Source organism: Misgurnus anguillicaudatus, unplaced genomic scaffold (genome assembly GCF_027580225.2).
Source record: "Misgurnus anguillicaudatus unplaced genomic scaffold, ASM2758022v2 HiC_scaffold_32, whole genome shotgun sequence".
Classification (NCBI taxonomy): domain Eukaryota; kingdom Metazoa; phylum Chordata; class Actinopteri; order Cypriniformes; family Cobitidae; genus Misgurnus; species Misgurnus anguillicaudatus.
In genome coordinates this window covers 1,725,001-1,740,501 of record NW_027395282.1, presented here as the reverse complement: position 1 = coordinate 1,740,501, position 15,501 = coordinate 1,725,001, and the positions used below count along the sequence as shown (strand labels likewise).

The following is a 15,501-nucleotide window of genomic DNA, read 5'->3' as shown; positions in this document are numbered from 1 at the left end:
TATCTATCTATCTATCTATCTATCTATCTATCTATCTATCTATCTATCTATCTATCTATCTATCTATCTATCTATCTATCTATCTATCTATATTCTGTCTATCCACCTACTTGTCTGTCCATCTGTTCATCCATCTGTTCATCCATTCATCCATCCATCCATCCATCTATCCATCTAGATTCTGTCTATCCACCTACTTGTCTGTCCATTTGTTCATCCATCCACCCATCCATCCATCTATCCTCCATCCATCTGTCTGTCTGTCAGTCCGTCCATCCATCCATCCATCCATCCATCCATCCATCCATCTATTTGTCTGTCCATCCATCCATTCATACATACATACATCCTTCTATCCATCTGTCTGTCTGTCCATCTACATATCTGTCAATCTGTGCGTTTGTCTGTCGTTATGTGTGTGTCTTTCTCATCTCTCCACTCTCTATCCATCTCAGTATGTTGGGGCTTTCTGTTTCAATCTGTGTGTCTCTCTCTTTCGGTGTCTGTCTGTGTGTTTGTCTCTTTGTATCAATCTATCTACCTCCTGTCTATACATGTCTGTCCATCTGTCTATCCATCCATCCATCCATCCATCCATCCATCCATCCATCCATCCATCCATCCATCCATCCATCCATCTAGTGTCTGTCTAACTGTCCATCTACCTATCCGTCTGTTTGTTTGTTTGTCTGTCTGTCTATCAGTCTCTACATTCTTTAAACATAAAGGGGCACAAAAAAGTTATAATCATTCAAACAAGAATCCTCAGGATGTAACACAAGACAGACACTTAAAACGCTAATATTATAAAAGCGACTCAAAACTCTTATCGGATGAGCCAGAAATATGACACTTCTAAAAAAGTATGCGCTTTTTCAGATTATGCACTCTGACGCAGACAACTTGGCGACGCTTTTCAAAATGTATCATAAGGGCCATTAGGATACCACAGCTACCTCCAGATTAAAAACACACATTGTTTTTGACGTTTTCTCTTTTAGTCATGAAAAGCTTTTCTAATAGTCCACTGAATAATTCACTAAATATAGATCTCTGCCTAGATCACATGCTCTCTTGATATCTGCAGTAGGAGCCTCCAAACAAGCTTTAAATATTAATCTACTAAAAACAAATGACACAATATCATCAAAAATGATTAAATACACATGACAAATCCTCTAAGATGCAATGATCTGTTGTTAGATAATATATGACTGTGTTAAGTGTAATATGTAGTAGTGTCATGTTTGATATTTAGACCATTAGTGACTGATTTTTATACTTATTACAGATTTGTATTATTCGTTGCTTGGAGAAACAATGATGGAAACACACACATTTTGTTCTGTACCATGCAGGCTTGTTGCATAGTAACTGTGAATGGTTCATATCGTATCGAGATGTTGGTATGAGCAGACATGGATATCAATTTTGTATCCTGAGAGAGCCCATCAAACCCTGTGTACAGACTCAGTACACCAAAACAGACCAGACAGGATCATGTTGCACAAATACAAATGGATTTAGAGAAATTACTCAGCTTTGTTCCAGGCATTTCAGCTGCCTGACTATTATAATCTCATCCAAATACGATGGAAGAGGCAGGGAATTGCTTATTTCCAAGTTCCAAGTTGGGTATTTTTGTTAGCAGCACAAAGATCATGGGTTTGATCCCAGGGGACACATATGCACATATGAGTGGCACCCACAGTGGCAAGAAGGTCCTTCGGCCTGAGCCTTGGCTGGAGTTTGCATGTTTTCCCTATGTCAGTATGCAGTAGGTTTACTCCATGTATCTCGGTTTCTCCCCCTATAGTGTCCAAAGACATGCAGCTTAATTGAATTGGTAATTTCAAATTTGCATTCCCCAACTTTTGTGTACTGTAGATTAACCAGTTTTGCCATGAATATAACCATAAATATTGGAATGGCCTTAGAGGCGCCATGAAACGAAGGTAGCGTTTGTCTTATTTTCCCGTGGTGACGTATATCCAAAGTGAAATGGCTTCTGAAATGTAAAAGGTACTGGGTCGGGACTTGAATTTGTCTATTGAGAACTGATTGGATCGTTTGAATTTGGGTCCTGTTGCTATTTGCTAATCGTTGCATATGAGCAGAAGTAAAGAAAGATCATTTCGAGGAGGGGAGGATATTTGTGCTTTTTATTAAACATTATAAGGGCACATGATTTTTTTTAAATAATAAAGCTCATAGATAAGTAATTTGATAAAAATACCACAATATTCCGAATTTTTTTAAACAATTTTTCATTTTAATTTTATTGCAACTTAAAGAAATGAACAAACAAACACATGCATATACAGTACAGTTGTTATTTCAATAGAAACGTTGGCTACAATAAAGCATTTTTATAACCAAACACAACAGTCTGGCTCAAAAGCAGACAGCAAACAGACACATTTTGTTCAGCTAAACCCAGTGGTGAATGCATGGCCTGCAGATGACCTGAATATTATAGTAGCTTTGTCTTAATGGCTTATCCCTAAACAAAAGAGAAAATGCTGGGCTTCACATATCCAACGCATCTATAGCCAAACCATTTCTCAAATCCCCTGAATCTGAAAAAACAAAAGCGTTGAAAATACAGATGCATCATTCAGACATACAGCTTGTGTTGCTTTATTCTGAGAAAATCCTTACAGTTATTTCTCAAATTTCTTTGTTCTGTTAATCATAAATAGAAGGCAGTAAAATGTCCTTAAGCATGAAATAAAGTTAAAGAAGACTCTTTTATCCAAAGCATGGTCAAGGTACATTTGATCAGTTTGTGTCTTGTTACGAACTCCCTGGTCTAGTGAGTAAAAAGTGGGGGCTCGTCCGGGATATTCAATTCAATTTTATTTATATGGCGCTTTTCACAATAGTTAATTGTTCAAAGCTGCTTTACATAAATAGGAGCAGTGAAAAGCACAGAAAAACGACAGATAGCACAACATAATACACGATAGCATAAGCAGCTAAATTTGCGATATGAACCCTATCGAACCCATGACCTTGTCTATGCTTTACCATTTCATGTAAAATGTTAATGTAATTGTGAATGCATTATCTTTGAATGCAGTTTATACTTCAAATCTAACTCCTGTTGTCTTTTTTCTCTTTTCTCAGTGGTCTGTAGTTTCCGGGGTTCTGTGTCACATGGTCTGTCTCTAGAGCTCGGAGAAACCGTTCAGATCCTGGAAAAGTGTGAAGGTAAGTCATTCTCTGGGAGTACGGTAAAGCTTTTGAGCTAATGCTTTTAATTACTTCAGCCTGTTTGCTCAGACATTGCAGATGGTAATGAGAATCAAAAGTCTTTACATAAATACGGTTTAAATTGGTGTGCCATATTTGTGTTTTCTAAAGATTAAAGGGATAGTTCTCTCAAAACTAAATCTTTGTCATTATTAACTCACCCAATGTCTCTCATTGTCCTTCAGAAACCAAACCATATTTTGTTTTTTTGGTTTTCTGGTTACTATGGGAGTGGATGGTAACCGTCTTTACAGGCAACCCTTCAAGCTTCAGAAGGACCTAAAAGTGTTAAAAAGTTGTGTCTTACATTTTAAATATCCTAAAGACATTTACTAATGTACCTTCTTGTTGTAGATATTGCTGTTGGTTCTGTTGTGACACATTATCCTAAAATTGCCTAAACAACAGTTCAGAAAAAAGACTTTAATGGATTATGTTTTAGTTAAGGGAAGTTGTTAGTTTAACACTTGTGGGTCCTTTTGATGCTTGAAGAGTCGGTCACCATCCACTCCCATAGTTACCCAATCCACACTTTTAAAAAATCCTGCGTTCTAAAGAACCAAGAAAGATATTGGGGGGATCAAAAACGAGGGTGAGTAAATAATGACAGGGTTTTCATTTTTGGGTCAACTATACCTTTAAGCACCGTACATCACTATGCACTTTTTGAAAAACGTTTTTTTTTTTCAGTTTCAGACCTATTTTATTATCTTTTCACTTGATGTGCAATAAGTCATATATATGCATGATCTACCACCCACTTTTGGGTTAGCGTGTCTTCTATATTACCGTAAAAATAAATCTCTGCATTTCATCCGAGAAGATGTAATCTGTGCTGCTGGCAGTATTAACTTCAGAAACCAGAATAATTTTGAATACTTACAGTAAACGCAACTGAGAGACTTTCAACAGGACGCGCCTCTACACTGTAAAAAAATCCGTAGAAATTGCAGCTGAGTTGCCGGTAACTTACCATAGATTTAAATTTATGTTATTTACTGGCAACTTTTTGTTCAAAGTTAAATGAACATTTCACATTTACAAGTCTTTGTCTTTACCGAGTAAAACTAAAAAAACAGCATCAAGCAAAACATTTTGGGAAACAAAATCTGAAGCAAAAAACAGAAAAAGGTTGATGATGATTTCTGATTCCCAGAATGTTTTGCATGAGGCTGTTATTGTATAGTTTTATTCTGTAAAGATAAAGACTTGTTAATATTTAAAATTTATTTAACTTTGAACAAACTCTTGCCAGTAAATAACATAAATTTAAATCTACTGTAAATTACCGGCAACCCAGCTGCAATAACATTGTAATTTCTACTGAATTTTTTTACAGTGTAGGGTTGTAATTTTTTCTTGACTTCAGCACACAGAACTGTAATAAATGTTTGAGCAGGATATATTTAAGATCTTCAAATGTTTTATTTGTAAGTTTAAATTTCTTGTTTTGGCATGTAGTGTCACTATTTACTAGCTTTACAGTAGCTTACCGTAACCTCTGTCCTGTAGATCCACATTAATGGCTTTGCCATACCCATCTTTGACTCGGGCTGTGTCTTCATTCCTGTGCCACTTTGTAGATTGAATTGTGGTAGTTCAGACGTGTTTCCATTATCAACTTTCTATCTAATGTGCATTAGTGTAAAAATACCAAATATTAAGTTAATATGTTAAGACACTCATGTTAATTGAATTGAACGCTTGGGGGTAACCGAATTGTCATAGATTTTGACTCGAGCCCTCTCTGGACATGGAAAGAGAAGCGGCTCAATTTCAGTGTGTCGCAGTGTAAAGGTCAGTCATAAAAAATGCTTGTTCCCGAGAGCTGTCAATGGTCACGGTTACAGCCTGATATTCAGGACCTGCAGGCACAGCGTGCTGCATTGTACATCATCTGGTGAAAGATACAGTAGGGTTTTGAAAGAAGAAATATATATTGAGTCTCGGTAGGACCTCAGGTGTATAACTGGTGGAAGTCTTTTTAAATGTCTCATGTGTGCTATTTTTTGCTATGTGTCAAGTTGACTGGGGCTTGTTTAGCGGGTACAGTGACAGAGTCAGTTGTGTTACTATAAAACACATTTAACTCAGGGCCGTCCACCCAAAAATGAACGTTCTGTCATAATTCACTCAGATTGTATGAGTTCTTTCTTTTGTTGGACATAAAGAGAGATGATTTGAAGAATAACTGATACTGGTTTTCTTATGAGCAGTGATTTTTAATGTCATGCTCTAAAACATACTATAAGGCCATGTGTCCACCGAAGCTCTTTAAAACACTAACTGTTAGCGTTTTGTTTGCTTTGAAATTTAGATAACGGTCAATGGCGGGGAAAGAGTTAAGCTACACCTGTCAAAATGACTCACACTATCCAGTCCAGGATTATTTCTACTAAACATTTAAACAAACCAAAATAATGGACATGTTTTCTCAGTCCACGTGTAAAATTACATTTATTATTTTTTTTACATGAATGCAGGTTTCAAAACGCAGCTTTGCTGTTTAAATCAAAAGCCAGGTTATTTTTTAAATTTTATGACAATTGTAACAATTGTGTCCATGTAATTTTATACATTAATGTTATAAAATTAATGAATCCATAATAATTGTACAATCGTGATTATTTATCAAACTATAATCGTACCAACAAAATCTATAATCGATGCATCCCTGCACTGTAAAAAATGGCCAGCATTTTTGTCAATTCAACACATATTTTCACGTTACATTAACTTAAAAATTAAGTTAAACAATTTCAAGTTGAATTTATAAATTGTCAACTTTTTAACTCATTCCACGCCAACCATTTTTTTAAGTTGCCCGTCAGCATTTTTTGTGATTTTCACAAAAGTTTCACAAAATGACTCCCAGAACAAAATTCTTCTAAAAAACATATAAACATACAAATATATCAAATAAAAGAACAGAACCTCTGCTTTCAAACAAACAACATACAAACAAAACAGGAAAAAAACGTTTCATCCTATTTATATTTTTTTCTCTGCTTATAAACTCTTAAACTCTTAAAAAATAAAAAATTTAGCAAAAAGCTGAAATAATAGCATTTTTTTTTAAGGAATTTTGTAGGGATGCACCGATAGGATTTTTTGGGCCGATACCGATTTAAACAGACAACTTCTGGCCGATACCGATACCGATTTTAAACACTTGTATACAATACTATAGTTGTTCTATTAGCTAGTTTATTTCTGCATCAAATTATTTTTACTGAACAGGGATTGGATCTAATTAACATTCAACTGGCCAATATAATAAGAGAGGCACAAATTAAGCTAAAACAAATATGATAAGACAGCATGACAACCTTTAAAGGTGGTTTTTGCTATTCACCATTTATTTTATTAACAACATTAACTCATTTTTTACATATAATGGATTTCTTTATGCAGTTAATTAATAAACAATCGGTATCGGCCTTTCTTGTGCTATTGTCGATATGCCGATGGTTTCAAATTAATCAAAAATCGGCCGATAAATATCGGTGGCCGATACATCGGTGCATCACTAGAATTTTGTTATAGATCAGATTCAGGATGATTCTCAAAACATACACAGAGTTTAAAATTAGTAAATAACATTTTGGCTTCAGTTTTTTTCATAAGTTAATAATAATAATAATAATAATAATACATTTTATTTATTAAGCACTTTTCATAAAAGAATCTCAAAGTGCTACAGAGAACATATTAAACTTAATTAAAATGGAAAACAGTAAAACACATAAATAAATAAAAACAAGTCCTAAAGACAATTTAAAAAAAGTTAGGTAAGTCATCTAGTGGATAATTAAGGTATTGCAGATTAACAAAAAAGGAACACTTTTTTATGCAAATGTTTTTTTTTAAATGACAAGATATCTCGTAAATGGCGGGGAAAGAGTTAAAAGTTAAAACAATTCTTAAAAATTTGTTTTTTTAACTAAAAATTTTCACCTAAAGTGAAACTAAAGTAAAATTTTAAGTTAAAGAAACATACATTTTTAAAGTATTTTTAAGTTGATCGAACTTTTCATTTTTTACAGTGTAAGGTTGTTCATGAAACTTTGATTGATGCTCCAAAATATAAATTCCTAGAAAAAAATGTACACCTAACCCCTTGGTTGAGTAATAATATGGAAAACCTAATAAACCTGAGAACCTAAGTCATTTATTAATATTATATTGTTTTATTCTTTATTCAGAACCTGCAGTGAAATGGCTTGATACACTATATTTACAATATGAATATGCAAAGTACACAATCATTTTAATCTAAGGTGGATTGTGGGATTTTATGTGAATAATAATTTAAATTTAAATCAGTTTTGCCCAAAATGCTCGAAGCAAGAACAGTCTGAACCAATGTGGGCGAGTAAATGATTCCAGAATGTTTGTTATCCTTTAATTTCAAAATGTATTCACAATTTGCTTGAAGGTGTTTAGATAGCCAAACGTGGTGTGTTTGTCAGTAGATTGTCCACGGGTCAGTAGGTGAGACGAGAGGTTTAGCTTTAGCTTGAGGATGATCAGTGCTGTGATTCACAGGGTTAGCAGTTTGCTGTATGTATTGATTGTTTTGCTGCAGTGAAATACTTTTGAGGTAATGGATGCTTGGGAAATCGAAGCTTTTGAGAGCTCTCGGGTCTCTGAGGTGTCACAGTGGTCTGCAGTGGTCTGACTGGACCGTTCTGTTCTCAGACCTGAAGGTTTCTGCAGTGTCATCCGCTGGGATGTTAAGAGGAAAGTGTGCGTTTGAAGACATGACAGTGTGTTTGACTGTTTCTGCTCATCAGGGGTTTCCATATTACTGTAAACAAAACACAAACCAAGTTTCTCCATAGACTGGAGAATTTAAAAGAACTTTATAGATAGAACTACAATAGACAGACACAATGGATGGATAAGACAAATGGACAGAAACACAGACAGGTTGGCAGATGCATAGACAGACGGGTAGATTGATTAATTGACAGACTAAAACGACAGGTAGATGGAGAGAGAGGTAGACAGAGAGACAGACAGACACAATCAATGGATAGACAAATATAAATACAAAGAGAGACAAATAGCCAGACAAGCAGACAGATAGATAGACAGACAGACAGACAGACAGACCGACAGACAGAATCAGTGGATAGACAGACAGACAGACAGACAGACCGACAGACAGAATCAGTGGATAGACAGACAGACAGGCCGGCCGGCACATAGATATATAGATATAAATACAGAGAGACAGATAGATACAATCAATGGATATATAGATATAAACACGGAGAGACCGACAGACAGACAGACAGACAAAGATAGATAGATAGATAGACGGACGGACGGACGGACAAACAGACAGTTAGATAGACAGACAGAGACAATCAATAGATATATAGATATAAACACGGAGAGACCGACAGACAGACAGACAGACAGATAGATAGACACAATCAATGGATAGATAGATATAAATACAGGGAGACAGACAAACAGACAGACAGACAGACAGACAAAGATAGACGGACGGACGGACGGACAGACAGACAGACAGAATTAATGGATAGTTAGATATAAACACAGAGAGACAAACAGACAGACAGACACTATACATATATAGATAGATAGATGGTAGATGGACAGACACAATTAATGGATAGGTAGATATAAATATAGAGAGACAGACAGACAAGCACACAGGCAGACAGACAGAGAGAGACAGACAAACAAACAAACAGACAGATAGACAGACAGACAGACAGACAGACAGACAGACGGACAGATAGATAGACAGACAGACAGATAGATAGACAGACAGACAGACAGACAGACAGACAGACAGAGAGGTAAATGGAAAGAAAGGTAGACGGACAGACAGACAGACACAATCGATGGATAGATAGACAGACAAGAAGACAGTCGAACGGGCGGACAGACAGATAGACAGACAGACAGAGAGATAGGTAGGTAGATAGATGGACAGACAAACAGACAGGTAAATGGAAAGAGAGGTAGACAAACAGACACAATCGATGGATAGATAGACATAAATATGGAGAGACAGATAGAAAGACAAGCAGACAGACAAATAGACAGACAGACAGACAGGTGGACAAGTAGGCAGAGATAGATAGTAGACAGACAGACACTGTAAATAGATAGGTAGGTAGGTAGATAGACAGACAGACAGACAGACAGACAGACACAATTTAGATAGATAGATGGATTGATGGATGTATGGATGGATAGACAGACAGACAGAGAGATAGGTAGATGGACAGACAAACACACATGTAAATTGAGAGAGTGGTAGACAGACAGACAGACAGACACAATCAATGGATAAATAGACATAAATACAGACAGACAGGCAGACAGACAGACTGATAGGCAGGTAAACACAATAGATGGAATGATAGACAGACAGGCAGACAAACAGACAAGTGGATGATAGACAGACAGACGGACAGGTAGGCAGAGATAAATAGATAGATAGATAGATAGACAGACAGACAGACAGACAGACAGACAGATAGATAGATACATTGCTGGATGGACAGACAAACAGACAGGTAGATGGAGAGAGGTAGACAGACAGACAGACAGACAGACACAATTAATGAATAGATAAACAGACAGACAGGTTGATGATAGACAGACAGGTAGACATAGATAGACAGACAGACAGATAGACAGATACTATAGATAGATAGATTGATGGATGGATGGATGATGGATGATTGATGGATTGATTGATGGATTGATTGATGGATTGATTGATGGATTGATTGATTGATTGATTGATTGATTGTTTGATTGTTTGATTGATTGATTAATTGATGGATTGATGGATTGATGGACAGACAGACAAAGAGATAGGTAGATGGACAATCAAACAAATAGACAGGTAGATGGACAGATAGGTAGACGGACAGATAGGTAGACAGAGAGAGAGAGAGAGAGAGAGAGAGAAAGAAAGAGAGAAAGAAAGAGAGAGAGATAGAGAGAATTTTTTTTGAATTTTAACAACCTTTTATTACAAAAATCTTCAAAAAAAAATCGTTCACAAACTCAACTCATATACTTTTCAGTGAAATGTAATACAATACAAAATAAATAAAAGAAAAACAACATCACATCAACGCTTCAGAGATATCAAGTTCATCATTATTAGACAACGAACACAACACATTGTCCAAGCACCACTCAAGTTCAAAAACATTCAGTGTGCTCATTAGTTTATAAAAATTAAACTCAATTACAAGTCGTGATTTTACCAATCTTTTAAAAACGGGTAGAAGTTCTTGATCACCTTTCTGTTCAATTTTGTTCCTCCTAGTTACATAAATGGCTAGTTTTGCAGTACCAACAATAAAATTGAGCAACTGACATTTGATTTTTTCCTTCATAGTGTACCTACAGCCAAGGATAAAATCCTGCTTTGTAAAACACACCCCAAATGATTCAGAAAGAAACTCTAAAAGGGTGAACAAGGAAGAAAGTCTGTTACAAAACATAAAGCAATGATACACAGTCTCCCTTACATTGCAAAAGGGGCAGTTTTCACTTACATTTGGGTTCAACATTGCCACAAAAGAATTAACTGCTATGGCTCCATGGAGTATCCTCCATTGAAGATCTCCTGCCCTTTTAGATAAGGGAGGTTTGTAAAGAACATTCCACACAGGTTTTGTCGAATCAGTGATCCCGAGTGTGTCTCTCCATACATTGTCACTTCTGTTTTTCAACCATTTAATGTTTGTCACTTTCACAATACTTCTGTACAATACTTTTCCTCCAGCTGCAAAGAAATCAATCTGCTCATCACATTCCTTCTTCAACAAGGGGTTGGTGAAGTTTGAAGAGGTAAAATCAGGTGTAATACTTATATCTGGAAAATAGTCTTCACAGTCTGGAGTTATACATTTCTTGTTGTACTCCTCGAGTAAAGTTCTTTCTTGTGCACTCAAGGCCCAATACAGTTTGTCCAGAAACCGTTTAGTAAATCGTAGAGACCTTACTTTTAAAAAGTCAGAAGCCATTTCTACGTCTTTAAAATCAGGTCCTGCAATGTTTATAATGTGTTTCAACTGTGAAAATCCACTTCTATACATCAAATCCTTAAGGCCTGGTAGATCTTCACCAGAAACATCAAGACGCGACCCACACACAATGGGCTCCTCAAGAAGCCAGTACAAGGACATTGATGGTTCCATCCATTGGTGTTCAAACAAGCTCCATATCTTAAAGAGACTTCGGTAGAAAACAGGAACTTTTTTAAGATCAAGCTTTTTAAAGTCCATTAAGACCAAAACAGAGTCCAGGCCAAGTCCACTTACTCTGCGTAAAATGCACTGAGCCAGTGGTCTCCATACCAGTTTTTCAGATCCCAGCAGAAATTTCTGCAAAAACTGAAGGCGAAAAGCAGCACATCTACTTGCCAAATGCACTAGGCCTTGGCCTCCATCTTCTTTGGCCAAAAACAGGACACTTTGAGGGATCCAATGTAGATGGTCCCAAAAAAAGTTCACCAGTTCTGCTTGAATTTTTGATAAAAAACCAACAGGAGGGTCAACACATGCAAGTCTATGCCACAGGGAGGAAGCCGCAAGATTATTGATAATAAGTGTGCGTCCTCTGAAAGACAGCTGGGGAAGCAGCCATTTCCATTTTTTCAAACGACCTATAACTTTATCCGCCATTCCTTCCCAGTTCTTCTGTATGAAAGAGTCCTTGCCTAAAAAAACACCAAGATATTTTAAACCATCTCTTTGCCATAAAAGGCCTCCTGGTAGATCGGGATTTCCTCCCTCCCAATTTCCAGTCAATAGGGCATCACTTTTTTTCCAATTTACAGTAGCTGATGAAATAGCTTTAAAGTCATTGACAGTTTGTTTTAAGTTTTGAACATCATTGCTATCATTTATAAAAACAATAACATCATCAGCGTAAGCGGATAAATAAAAAGTGGTATCACACTGTGGCAATGTCAAACCCTTTAACTTATTACGTAGCATAAAAAGCAGAGGTTCTATAGCCAGGGCATATAAAATTCCAGACATGGCACAACCCTGTCTGACCCCTCTCTGTGCTTTAAAGGGGGTACACAAACCACCATTTATTTTGATCACACTCTCAATTTCACAGTACATCATTCTGATCAAATCTATAAAACTGCGATTGAACCCAAAAGCTTGTAAAGTATGCCACAAATAAAGGTGTTCAACCCGATCAAAGGCCTTCTCTTGATCGAGAGAGATTATACCAATGTTAACACCGAACAGTTTTGAGACTTCCAATACATCTCTGAGTAGAGTAATGTTATCAAAAATTGATCTGTTTGGTATGCAATAAGTCTGATCGTGGTGTATTACCTCTCCTACTACTTTACTCAATCTTGTTGCCAAGGCTTTGGACAGTATTTTATATTCTGTACACAACAGAGAGACGGGCCTCCAGTTTTTAATGTTTTGTAAATCACCCTTTTTGGGCAATAGAGTGATAACTGCCCTTCTGCAACTAAGTGGAAGAAACCCTTTGATCAAGCTTTCATTAAACACCGCTAAAAGATCATCTCCTAGAATATGCCAGAAAGTTTTGTAAAATTCAATGGGTAGCCCGTCAATTCCAGGAGATTTTCCGTTCTCCATACTCATCAAGGCTATGCGGAGTTCGTCTACTGTTAAGGGTAGTTTTAAAAAAATCATTACTCTCTTCATCAAGCTTTGGCAGGCCTTCAAAAAAACTGCTATCAGCCAATATCTTTTCATCAGTCAATTCAGCCGTATATAGTTCTTTATAAAATTGTACAGCAACTTCTCTTATCTCAGTGGTCTTAGTTAATTCCTGCCCTGTATCAGAAACCAAGGAATGAATTATTCTGTTTTGACTATTTTTCTTCTCCAGGCCAAAGAAGAATTTAGAAGGTGCGTCCATTTGTGAAACATTCTTAAAGCGAGAGCGAACTAGCGCCCCTTGTGCTTTAATGCCTAACAGATTTGCCAAGGAAGTTTTCTTTAATGTAAGGGCTTCAATGTGTTCTCTTTCTTGTGTAGAAGCAGGCAAACTGAGCAAATCAGCTATCTCAGTCTCTAAGGTGTGTAATGATCGAGTTATTTCTCTTGTGACATTAATAGTGTACTGCTGGCAAAAGCTCTTAATTTGTATTTTTCCGCAGTCCCACCACTGTTGTAAAGAGCTATATAAATGCTTTTGTTGTTTGAGGACATCCCACAAAAAAATAAAAGAGTCTTTAAAATTTTTGTCATCATTCAGAGAAGTATTAAAATGCCAGTAGGCGCTGCTTGACTTCACGTTGTTTACTAATACAGAACAAAAAACTGCACTATGGTCTGAAAATCCTACTGGAATAATTGTACAAGTTTTAAAAATATTAACCTGGTGCCTGAAGCAATAAAAACGATCAAGACGTGCCAAAGACAATAAATTATCTTTGCAATGAACCCAGGTATATTGTCTTGTTGTTTTAAACATATTTCTCCAGATATCACAAAGATCAAAAGTTTCAACTAATTGCTTTAAAACCTTTTGAGATGCAACGTGTGGTTCTAGATGGTTTCTGTCTTTTTTATCGTTCTCGGTGCAGTTAAAATCTCCACCTAAAACTAAAAAATCATCTGCATTTAGGCTTTTCAGGGTAGTATTAACCAAGTTTAAGAACAAAGCTCTTTCCACTCCATTACAGGGAGCATAAATATTTAAAAAAACCATAACAATTTTTTCAAACTTAGCTGTAACTTTTAAAAAACGACCTTTTTCGATTTCCTCAAATTCATAAGAAACTGGAGTCAGATTTTTGGAAAATAAAATTGCAACGCCTCCACTAATAGAGGATTTGTGACTAAGAAAAAGTTGACCTCCCCATTCTCTTTTCCAGTCTATTTCATTTATTTTATCACTGTGTGTTTCCTGTAGAAACATTACATCAGCAGACTTCTGACTTATAAACTCATACAACATCATCCTTTTACGGACATCTCTAGCACCATTTAAGTTAAGCGTTCCAATTTTTATCTGACTCATAATATTTTTTAAGTTCTACAATAAATTAGTAAGAAAGCTGAAGCTTATGCATGTGATCAAAAATATAAAAATAAAAAAGTGAAAATAAAACAGAAGACTTAGGCTTAGGGATTTAAGCCATAACATTATTTTCATCTCTAAGAATTTGTTTTTTAACCTTATTGACAAACTTCCTTAGACGGAACACTTCAAGATCAGTAAAGGCCCCTTCTTTCATCAAAAATCTTGTGTCCTTTACAAACTGCACAAGATTAGGAAAATAATCCTCAATCTGTACACCTTTTAGTCCCTTTGTCTCTTGGAGAAAACGACTAACGTCTTCAGCTTTATACAAAGCATTTACATTTTCGTTTTGAGAGCAAACAGAGAGCTCAGAACACACAGAAGCACCAGAATCAGAATCTTCATCATCTGAAGCTATACTCTCATCCTCACCATCACATTTCTTAACTTGTTTGCTGTTTTTATCGTTTCGACTTTTTTTCCTTTTAACTGGGATTTTAAAGGTCGGATCAACCTCCATATCCAAGTTACAAGCAGGCAAAGTCAAATCCTCCCCTACACTGTCTCTATCTTGTCCTGTTGGTGCACAAAATACAGTCTTACTCACTGCATCCGCGACATCTGTCACTACGGGCTCTACCACAGCAACTACATCAAACAAAGGACCAAACACCCGCTTATCCGCGCAGCTCGTTCCCGCAACCGGCTCGTCTGCCGGTGCATTCGCGGCTTCACTCGTTTCAGCCTCTAGCGAAGCAACCGCGGATGCGCTGCTTTCATTACCAGCGCTCCGCACTGTAACTATATCAGTCTGCTCTGGGTTTTTATTTTTATCAGGACAGTTGCGAATAAGATGCCCGATTTTACCACAACCAAAACATTTCATTGTCGTATCAGATGAGGCAAAAACAGTATAGTCAAAGCTATCTATCTTGAATTTGAAAACTAGGTCAAGTTCATCCTCACCATTCATCAAAATCATGAACACCTGTCTCCTGAATGATACGAGATGTTTCACTAAAGGCGATTTGCAACCGAGCGGAATTTTCCTTATGGGAGAGACAATTTTTCCATATCTAGACAATTGCTGCACGATAACCTCGTCTCTCACAAAAGGGGGGACATTTGAAAGTATTATTTTCTTGGCAGGAGTGCTTAAGGGGAACACCGGCGTGAGTGAACCCTTGATTACAACGCCATTTTGCACGA

General features: G+C 36.6%; 1 protein-coding gene across 3 annotated transcripts in view; it reads left to right on the top strand.

The window, feature by feature from the left end:
- LOC141363104 (dedicator of cytokinesis protein 3-like) overlaps nucleotides 1-15,501 on the top strand; it is a 200,840-nt gene that overhangs the window by 43,759 nt on the left and 141,580 nt on the right. For all 3 annotated transcript variants that reach the window (XM_073865640.1, XM_073865642.1, XM_073865641.1), the window contains exon 2: nucleotides 3,130-3,213. In XM_073865640.1, the coding sequence (XP_073721741.1) occupies nucleotides 3,130-3,213 (84 nt within the window). The remainder of the gene's footprint in view (nucleotides 1-3,129; nucleotides 3,214-15,501) is intronic.